We start from the raw sequence: 10,839 nt of genomic DNA, 5'->3' as shown, positions 1-10,839 counted from the left end.
GAAATTCATGGAAAATGGAAGTAATGAAAGAAAATTTTCATGGAGGGAGTGGAAGAGAGGGTCACGGCTTTGGAAGAAGAAGAAACCAGAAAATGGTTTCTTAATTTGTCATTTTTCCCCTTTTTAAATAATTTTTGTTGTGTTGTTGAATGGTGATTAGTGGAGGGCATTTAAATGACATCATAATGATGTCATAATTAAGGATTTAAGTCATTTTCCTTTTCTTTCTTTTCTATTCATTTTTAATTTAATTTTTAGCAATATTTATTCATATTTTAGATCATAATAATTATTTACTTAACTGGACAAGTCGGCCAAAAATCGTCTCTGAAGGCAAAATGACCAAAATGCCCTCCGTTTGGCTTAACGGGTCAAAATTGTCTGTACCGATTGAAAAAATTTTCTAAATATTTTCTTGGCATTCTAATGCCATAGGAACCTCAATAACCCTTCTCTGGAGTCCCAAAAATTATTTTATGAATTTTTACCCGGGTCTAGGGCTCCTAGTTGCGAGAACCGCAACTTCCCTCTGGGTTACCCATCGCTTGGGCACCGGCTCATTTAACTTGGTTGTATTTTATTTCTAAAATTTTTACTAAATTTTTCTTATTAATATTTGAGTTAATTATGGTCCCTCACTTTAATTTAAATATTTTTCCGGACGTTCTAGTTTGCATCGGACATCAGTCACCTGACGATGGGAATGTACGGAGTTGTTACCGGGAGGGTGTTACACCAAGTTATGGTCAATTTCTCTCAAATAGTCACTAATTGACCCTTAGAATGTTCATTCAATATTACATAAACAAAGTCCAAATTTCTCTTCAAAACCCTAATTCCCCATTCCAATTCACACAACATGCATTAGTTAAACACACTAATTCATTATCAATATATATATATACACTTCAAACACCATCTCTAATCCATTCTAAGCCCATCAAAACAATCAAATCCCCACTCCCAATAGGCTGCCGAAATTTACCTCTACCCTAGCATGCTTAATTCCCTTCAAATCCCACAATTTCTTAGCCTAACTTAGTGCCTTAACATGATTATCCAAAGAAAAAAAGAAAAATGGCACTAACCTTGTTGGAGCTAACTCCCAAGCTTGCAAAAACTTTCTTTTCCTTCTTCTTTTTGCTGGTTAGAGAGAGTTTAAGGTGCAAGGAATAATTTTTGTGAAGTGATTAAGTGAGTTTATAGTGAAACTTAGTGGGGTGTGAAGCTTGATGAAGTTTTAATGGAGGTTTGGGTTAAGGGCAAGAATTCGGCTGGTTTGAGGGAGAATAAGGCAGATGGTGTTTTGATTTTTTTGGTCTCAATTGTCTCTTTTTATTAGTTAATTAAGTGGTTGTTTAAATGCAATTGGTGGGAATTTTTAAATGACATCATAATGATGTCATAATTTGAAATATATTTCATTTTCTTTTCTTTTCTTTTCTACTAACTTCAAATTGATTTTTCATCAACATTAATTCATATTTTATGTCATATAATTTATGTACTTAATTGGACAAGTTGGTCAAAAATCACCTCTGAAGGTGAAATGACCAAAATGCCCTCCGTTTGGCTTAACGGGCCAAAATTGTCTGTAACGATTGAAAAATTTTTCTATGTATTTTCTTGGCATTCTAATGCCATAGGAACCTCAATGACCCTTCTCTAGAGTCCCAAAAATTATTTTATGATTTTTCCCCTGGGTCTAAGGCTCCTAGTTGCGAGAACCGCAACTTCTCACTAGGTTACCCATCGCTAGGGCACCAGCTCATTTAACTTGGTTGTATTTTATTTCTAAAATTTTTTCTAAGTTTTTATTATTAATATTTGAGTTAATTTTAGTTTCTCACTTTAGTTTAAATATTTTTCCGGACGTTCTAGCTGTCCGGACCGACACTGGTCACCGGAACAGTAGAATGTACGGAGTTGCTACTGGGAGGGTGTTACAAACTCAGACGTGAGAATTCTCTTTCATACTTCGCCACTATTTTACTACCCTATTTCAGATGTAGGAACTCTTGTAGCTTCTTATACACATACGCATCCAGAACATATTTCTGTCTGAACTCTCTAAGGAAGTCATCCCAAGTTAGCACTGGAGGTTCCACCAGACTATGGGGGATGGTTTTCCACTAATCATATGCATCCCCTTGTAGAAGTGACACTGAGTACTCAAATTTTAGCTCATCCGTGCAGTGCAGCTTCTTGAACACTCTTTCCATTCTTTCCAACCACTGCTTTGCTTCTAAAGGGTCCACTGTACCCTTAAACTCAGTAGCACCATACTTGATCAATTTGTCATATTGCCTGGATGGAGGCTGTGGTTGCACTATAGGTGCCTGAAGTGGGCCTTGGGTAGGCATGCTTCCAGCCATTTGTTGGAATAATGCGGCTATCTACTGGGCAAATTGAGCAGGACACTGCGGCATTGGAGGAGTTGGAGTGGCTGACCCACTCACATTCTGAAGAGCTGGGGCTTCCCCTTGTGCCTCAGCCTCTACTGATTGGTCTATAGAATAATCCCCTTCTTCCATAGTCTATTAGAGGATATTCTATCTCCTGTACAAATAACATAAGGAGATTTTCCTCCGTTAGTTCATATTTATAATGTAATGCACTGTATGTATCAAATAATGACATTGAGCAGTTGTATTTATCACAAAGAAAATGCAAATTCACAGGTCAAAATATACTTTAAAAACTTGCTCTGATACCACTAAAACATGTCACACCTTACCCCTCCGTAAGGCATAACATGATCCCGTAGTATACTTAATGAATTACCAAACTTCGCCTGCCGATAACCCATTAAATACACTACAAGGCATTTTCAACAAATTTTTATTCCCTTTTAAATTTTGACAGGTATTAAAAACCTTTAATAGAAGTTAAAACATATATCAAATATTTAATCAATTTAAAGTTTTCGCAGTTTTATAAAAATTTTGGTAGAGTGCCGTCTATAATTGGGAAAAAATTAGTTCTTCAAAACTTGTGAAAACACTCCTAATAAATTTTCAATCTCAACCCCAACTCTAATATAGTTCAACACAATTCAAATCAATTTCACAATCTCAAGCAACTAATTATTTGACAATTACAAAAAAATAAACTTACATAATTCATTAAATAAGAATAACAGTTTTACAGTATAAAGATTTATACAGAGCAAAAATAAATTTTTAAAATTATTTATACAACTGCTCATGTCAAAAGTACATTCATACAATTACATACACATCAAAAATAAATTTATAAGGGGTATAATTTATATGCCCGATAAAGATCCAAAATACTGGTCACTTCAACTCACAAGCAGCCTACTCTGCTGCTTTATCTACCTCTTAACTTGCGATAGCAATAAACAGCTATCGCTGAGCTAAAGACTCAGTGGTGCACAACATAAAGAAAAATGATAATCTAAACAATAAATAAATCACAATTAAATCAATTGAGGTGTTGATTCATAAAATCATGCTCAATTTCAAAAGGCAGAAAATTTATTAAAGAAATCCAATTTCATTTCACAATTCACCAAATAATGATTTTAACAAATCTCATAGTTTTATCATGACACCAATGTTCAATTCATCCCAATAGCCTAAGGCTAATGAGGAATACCATAGCTAGCTAGCAAAATATATGAGTACTCATTCTATTTGTCTTCAACTGGCATACATCTCAACTCTTCAGCCAGAGAGGAAATTCAAAACCAATTCATCTCACTAGGCAAGCTAGTGAGGAATTCAATCACATAATCATGATTGCTGTGACTTCAAACTATTTTACAATTTCCAAGTATCAAAGTATTCATTAATTTTGCATATAAATAAATTTCTCAACATTTAATCAAATTAAAATGTCAATTAAAATTCAACAAGAATTTAGTTGTGTGCACAAACCTTATATGAGTCGCCTCTAGACCTTGACTCACTTTTCCTTATCGTCCTTCCCAGTCTTTTTTTTTTCAACTGAAACACAATTTATAGTGTTTCAGTATCATATCTCACAATTAATCTAATAATTAATGTCATGCTCACTTAATTGTACTCCTAAATTTGCTTAAAATAGAATTCTTTGAATTTTGCATTTTGGAGTTACTATTTATTATACTATTCAAGTCAAAATGTTGACTTTTTTCATGCTTAATAGGTATGTTAATCCTAAATGCACTCACATCCCACATTTTGGGTCTCAAATTTATTGGCATTGGTTGCTATTTCAATTTCTAAGCTCCCTAAGAGAAATTATAAATTTTCAGTTTTGGGTCACTATTTTCTACTGTTCCATTGGTCTGGTTATAATGGGAATTTGGCTAAGTGTCCTTCATTAAATTTGTTCCTTATTATGTCTAGTTTATTTTCTCTTTTTGAATTACTCCATTTGGAGTTTTGTAGCTTAAGTTATGCTTATTTTTCTAAGGCTGGCTAGATTGGTAACAACCCAGAATTTCTGGACAATTTTTTAGCTTTGGCAGTTTTGAGCAACCAACTTTGGGTGACAAATTGACTTAGTTATGGGTAGAATTTGGGTTTGTATTCTTCATGAAATTTGTAGTACTATGTCATAGCTTTTTAATAGTTCAAAAACCAGGTCATTTGAGCCTTTCTACACCAAGTTATGGCCAATTGAACAAATACTGTTCATGGCCAAATGAACAAACACTGTTCATTTGGTCATTTATATACAGTGGCAGTGTGCCTAATTCGGGTTTGACCTAATTTTTCACTAACTTAAAAAAGTAATTTTCAGGTCAGGGTTTCTATATGAAAATTGTGGCATTATGTGTCTACTTTTATCTCCAATTAGCCTCACACCAATTGGAGTAGTAGAATTATAGTTTTGGTCCTCTAAATGGACCACGGTCAAGGCTATCCAGAATTGGAACCTTACTAATCTGAATTCAATTTCACTTCTCACAATTCCAACACACTCTAATTGGCCCCAATTGACCAAATTGAGTCTCAATTAGGTCAAATTGCTTCAATTTCAAAAACCCCAAAATTTTTCCCCAATTTTCAATGGCCAAGAACCCTAATTTTTCTAAATTGCACAATTGATGAAACTAATGTATATAATCACTTCTATACACTTATTCAAGCTCATCTATACCTTTAATTTCATCAAATCCATCAAACCCTAATTACTTATGTGCTGGCCGAATTTCACTCTAGGTCCCTAACATGTTGTTTTTGTTTCATTTTCCTTAATTTCTAAGTTAATTCAAGTGTACATGCATGAATATAAAGAGAAAATTAATAATTTTAACTAACCTCTTTGTGTAGCTTTTCTAGCTCCTTAATCCCTCAATTTTTCCTTCTCCTTCCTCCTTCAATCTTCTTCTTAAGAGTCAATTTGAAGCTTTCTATAATTTGCATGAGGAATTTTGGGCATCAATTAGGGTTTAGTGAAGCTTTGGAATGGGTGCTAAGGATGCTAGGAATGCCTGTAAACATAAACACCTTTCGGATGGTGTATTGGGCACCTTGATTTAGTCAAAAACTCAATCCCGACTGCTGGTGAATTATCTTTGGTCTGAGTGTAAATTTTGAATACCCAAAAATCACTTTTAATGGTTTCAAAGTCAGTTCATAGAAATTCCATTCTATTCGTCATAGATCAAATGATTTAACATCAATCATCTAATGAGCATCTTCATCACCCGGTATCCAATCGAGATCTAGTTGGTATCAAATCTAATATTTCATTATTTAAGTCATTAAGATCTACACTCTAATTAATAATTGAAAATTGAGGAAAAATTTTGACTTGTGTTGTAAATAATGCAATGGTTAGCCTTATTATGAGAATTTCTTGAAGAGCAGTTTTACATGTTCTCTGGACTTAAGAATATAAAAGTTGCAAGCTCTACATAAAATAGATAAAAGAGTAGCTATACTCACCGGTCCATGGAACAACAGAGTAGTCGAGCTTAGCTTCTGTGAAGGAATTGAACAAACTAGTCCGTGGAATAGTAAAGATGAAGAAGATGACGATGGATCTTAGGAAAGGAGCTTAGCTTCTGGTTGTGGCTTCCATAATAGACATCAACAAACGATAATGGATGAAAAGGAAAGAAGTGTGCCTCTAAAAAATATTAACGACAATGGAACTTGAACAGACGATATAGATGACAATGGAGTTTTGACGGATGATGATAAAATAAAATAAAATAAAATAAAATAAAGGAAAATGGGTTATAATCTTTTAGGAATTTGGGAATTTTCGAAAGAGAAAAAGTGTGGTTCTGCCCTATAGAACTTTTAAATGAAAATTGAAAGAGAAGACCAAAACACAAGATATTTGAGTGAAATGGAAAATAAGAACACCGCTTTCGACATCTTTATTAAACTAGGCGGTTTCTGGCAGGTTTTTGCGACTTGAAAAATTCTAGCGAGTCAATACTGATTTGACAATTCATTTCAGGTCTCCTCCTTAGACAATTCAGATATAAAACCAAAATAGTTTTATGCTTAGTTCACTAATTCTCCGAATCAACTAGTCGAGCTAGTTCGAGTTCAATAACAATGTTTTTTTAGTAAATAATAATAATAATAATAATAATAATAATAATAATAATAATAATAATAATAATAATAATAAAACTAACTGTAAGTGGAGTCATATAATTTAAATTTTGAGAAATCTGTTTTTAAATTCACCAAAAAAAAATTCAAACATCCTAATGCTTTAGTGACAGATTATATATCATTTTTTAATTTAAATTAATTTTTTATAATTCAATTGTGAAACACATTTATAAATAAAATTAAAAAAAATTAAATTAATGCCACAATAGTCTCATAATTATTATATTAGTTTTATTTGGAAATAAATTTTATAATTTGAGTGAAATTTTGATTTTTAATTAAAAAATAGTATCGTCAACGTTCATTAGGGAATTGGGTCAAACAAGGACAACTCAGGCCGGCTCAATTTTTCAAGCCAGACTTGTCCTGCCCAATGAACTGGCTAATATCTCAGATTCTCCTTTAAATCAGAATACGTTGGCTTCAAGGGAAGGCAATTCATTACACGACAGAAGAACCTAAAGATAACTAGTTGTCTGGCTATTCAGATGAATATCAATAGTCATAACACAAGTTTAAACATGAGAAAACTTTAAAAAGATGTGCAAATGCACAAATTTGGTGATAAAGATCAAAACCTAAAGGAGCAAATTTAGGTTCTTCCACCTAACCAGAAATGAAGAATCTTAAATAGGCAGTTGACACAAAGGTCCATACACGTATAACATCTGGGAATGCAAAACATCAGAAGATATGAAATATACATAACATACCCATAGAACATATGGTAGTTATTAGAATCCATCATTGTGTTTACAACATCCACCATATGTACAAGTATTTAAATAACCCCATGAACAAAGCACTTGATATGTATCCCCATTTCATCTACATCAGAGACTCAAGCACAGAATATCACTGCACTGCTCTGAAGCCATTCATATCTATACAAAATTTATATTTCAAAACTCCTGGAAAAACAATGTTCATTCTATACGTTATTGACCCACAAGACCTTTGGGAAAAAATCTGGGTTCAACTTCTACGCACTTCATAGGATTATAGGAGTCGTTCAAAGCATTTTCATGATCCAGAGCTTGTATTTTTTTATATACAGATATACAAGAGAAGGTCCAATCAAATTTGAATCTGAAAGACGCTTGCAAAGCTTAAGATAAGATTCCACATTTCCCCATTGTTGGATTCTTTTTCTCAGTCCCTGCAGCACAGCCACCCTATCTAAATATTCTGGACATAAACCCAAATCCACTATTTTAATTAGCACTTCTGCAGCCTCATCATAATGTCCTCCTTTTATGTAACCTCTCAACAACCATGTTAATGTTTTTTTCTTCTGGAGAGAGGTTGTAACCTCTATTCTAGTAAGTAATCTTGCTATTGCACTGACCTCCTTTTGAGAGGCACAGATGGCTAAAACAATATCATAAAGGTCTCTATCAGCCTCCTTACCGACAAGTTTCATTTCCCACAACTGTCTTTCAGCATCTAGTCCGCAACCAGCACAAATATACATAGCAAGAAGCCGCTCATGAACTACACCATAAAGTGAAGGGCTTCCCTCCTGAATCACCCAACTTGACAAACATACTCCATCAGCTAGAAGATCTGACTGGTATTTCTCAATAATGCTTACATTTTCAGCATCGAGTTCAGCTATCACACCAGTCTTTGCAAAACCTTTCAATTTGCGTAAAGCTTTTGCAAATTCGTTTAGCTCTTTCACAACAGCTGTCATTGCAATTAGGCAGGAGTAGACCTCTGGCTTCAACCCAGATTCTCTAAGATGGATAACCAATTTGACAGCATCCCTATAGTTTCCGTCAACCTGACACAGACTCCAAGCTTTCATTAAGACAACAGAAGAAATTTCTGCTTTACAGAAAATTCATACAAAACAGGAAAAAAGAAAATTCTAAAGTTGTTAATTACAACTCACATTCATTTTGCTTAAATTCAACCAATTGACTGAAGCGAAGTAGAAAATGCTCAAAAGACATAGGTCAAAAAATGGGAAAGCTATTGATATGCTCCTACAATCAATAATAAGTTCATGAACTATTATTTCAAGCTTGAGCAGTGAAGGAGACTTATCCTTGAGGTTTAATTTATTTTTAGCTCACATGCTTTACAGGGGGGGGTGGGGGGTGGTGTTGGGAGTGGGGGTGGTGTAAAACACATGGTAGTAATGTTATGTAGGAGACATTGTATACATTTGGGCTCAATGATTTAATTATGAATTGCATAATATAGATATAAAATCAGCACTGGTCATAGAATAAGCATCAATTTTAACCAATTTTAACACAACAGACCATCAAATGGTATATTTTAGAACACTGCAAAGGAAAACAATTTGTAAATAGTTCCGCATCACTAAAAAAGAAAACATTAAATATCCCAGAAAGTTTACACAATAGTAGGAAGGAGACTGAGAAATTCCAATCATTATTCTAGCAGTGTCCAGCAAATTAAATGAATAAAGTCCAAGCAAGTTCAACTCACATATTCTGGCGATGCAATGTAAACAAGAGACAAAATGCACCTAAGAGACAAATTATGCAATCCAAAATATGAAGAGAAACAACAGCACTAACCACCCAATCGTCCAACTAAAGATGAACCGAAAAATATAGTTAGAATTGAAGAAATACATGCTTACCATCATCTTCCATGCAAGATACCCAGTTGGGCCTCCCTTTTGACCTTCTCCATCATCTTTCGAATAGGCAATTCCCCGTCTCAAAACCTCTTTCACAAATGAAACAGCTCTTTCCTTCCGTCCCATCTCCCAATACAAAGAAATCACCTTTTCAATCATACTAAAGCTTGGCTTCAACCCCACACAATCCATATCCACCAATAGGTCAACCACGTCCCCGATATCATGATCCCCTTCTATCAACTTCTTTATCCAACTACACATAATCGAAACCATAAGATCCATCGTCTCTTTATCGACCCTATTCTCCTTTCTTAACCACTCAAACACCTCAAGCGCACACCATGAATCTCTTCCCTCTTGAGAGAAGTATACCAGTACTAGTTGTAACTCTCTCGCAGAGAGCCTATCGTTCATTTCCTCAAGAATATCAGAGGGTTCTCTTGTCATTCTCTCAAGTTCTTCAATTGCCTCAAAAAACCCTTCACTCATTTCATCTTCATCGTCACTTGTTATGTAATGGTCCAATTCTACCGATCTGAATAGCCTAAACTCTCGAATTCTGCCTTTACTTGGCTTCGGAACAACAAAATTAGCACTTTTAGGGCTTCGGTTGTTGCAGATTGTGGTAGAAACCCAAGTACAAGGCTTTACAGACCAATATTGACCGAATTGAGGAATAATCAATTGATATCTTCTTTGTGGCGAGAAAAATGGAGAAATTTTAGTCAAGGAAGCTAATGAATTAGCAGAGGCCATTTCTTCAGCCCTATTTAATTAACTGTGTAGTCAGAAAAACTTCCTGTTTGGCTTCCGAGAAAACGCAGGAAAATAAAAATTTGAAAGAAAATTTGAAACCCAAGTGACATACTGTAGTTGCTTCAATCTTGAAAGAGAAAAACAACAAATCAACAACACCCACAAGAGTATATACCAATCGTATCAGATGGGTAACACAACAGAAGTTCTAATAACCATTCTGAAGGCTTTCTCAGCAGCCAAAGAGAAAAAAAAGGGCTTGCAGAAAAGGAAAAAGAAGAAAGGAATCCATGGAAAAGGAAAGACAAAGAGAGTTAAAGTAAGATGGAACCAAATATGGAAATGATGGTAAGGAGAAGAAGTACAGTGGGAGAAAGCTTGAAAGAAGGAAGGATATGAAATGGGTGGCGGTTGGGTTGGTATTTGCTAGAACCACCTATGGTCATTTGGAAGAGGGGTGTGGCTTAGTATATAAGAAGGTAATTATTTACCCACCTTTCAAAGAAGGTAGAACAAGGTAAAGTTTTATAAAGTGAAACTTTTTAGTGTGAGATTATTTATAATTTTTAAAAATTTATAATATTTTAATATTTAAAAAAAAATTTTAAGTATTTAAAAATTTTTTAAAAAAAATTTTAATCCAGTGATCTAGGAGATTAAAAACTAAAATTTTTAAAAGTTTTTAAAAATTTTTAAAAATTATATTTTTAAAAACCTTTTATCCCCCAAATAAAGGTTTAAAGTTTTTAAATTTTAAAAACCCTTTGATTATTTTAAAAAACTCATCCCCAAACTCCTATTTTTAAAACTTAATTAGTTAATACTCATATTTACTTTTGCTAATCATTTAGTCCTATCATCCAATCTAAC

General features: G+C 33.9%; 1 protein-coding gene across 1 annotated transcript; it reads right to left on the bottom strand.

The window, feature by feature from the left end:
* Nucleotides 1–7,265: 7,265 nt before the first annotated feature.
* LOC131174460 (pentatricopeptide repeat-containing protein At2g30100, chloroplastic-like) lies at nucleotides 7,266–10,426 on the bottom strand. The gene is made up of 2 exons (XM_058137878.1): nucleotides 9,211–10,426; nucleotides 7,266–8,376 (listed from the first exon to the last, which is right to left on the bottom strand). Exons 1-2 carry the CDS (start codon nucleotides 9,967–9,969, stop codon nucleotides 7,603–7,605), a joined length of 1,533 nt encoding a protein of 510 aa, XP_057993861.1. The 5' UTR covers nucleotides 9,970–10,426; the 3' UTR covers nucleotides 7,266–7,602.
* Between the last annotated feature and the right edge of the window lie 413 nt (nucleotides 10,427–10,839).

Source organism: Hevea brasiliensis, chromosome 16 (assembly GCF_030052815.1).
Source record: "Hevea brasiliensis isolate MT/VB/25A 57/8 chromosome 16, ASM3005281v1, whole genome shotgun sequence".
NCBI lineage: Eukaryota > Viridiplantae > Streptophyta > Magnoliopsida > Malpighiales > Euphorbiaceae > Hevea > Hevea brasiliensis.
This window is presented reverse-complemented; position numbering and strand designations above follow the sequence as displayed.

Excerpts from the sequence above, each read along its gene's own strand:
- LOC131174460 (XM_058137878.1), bottom strand. The coding sequence starts at position 9,969 with ATGGCCTCTGCTAATTCATTAGCTTCCTTGACTAAAATTTCTCCATTT. Across the intron at positions 8,377-9,210 it reads ATCTTGCATGGAAGATGATG|GTTGACGGAAACTATAGGGA; the intron begins GTAAGCATGTAT and ends AGTCTGTGTCAG.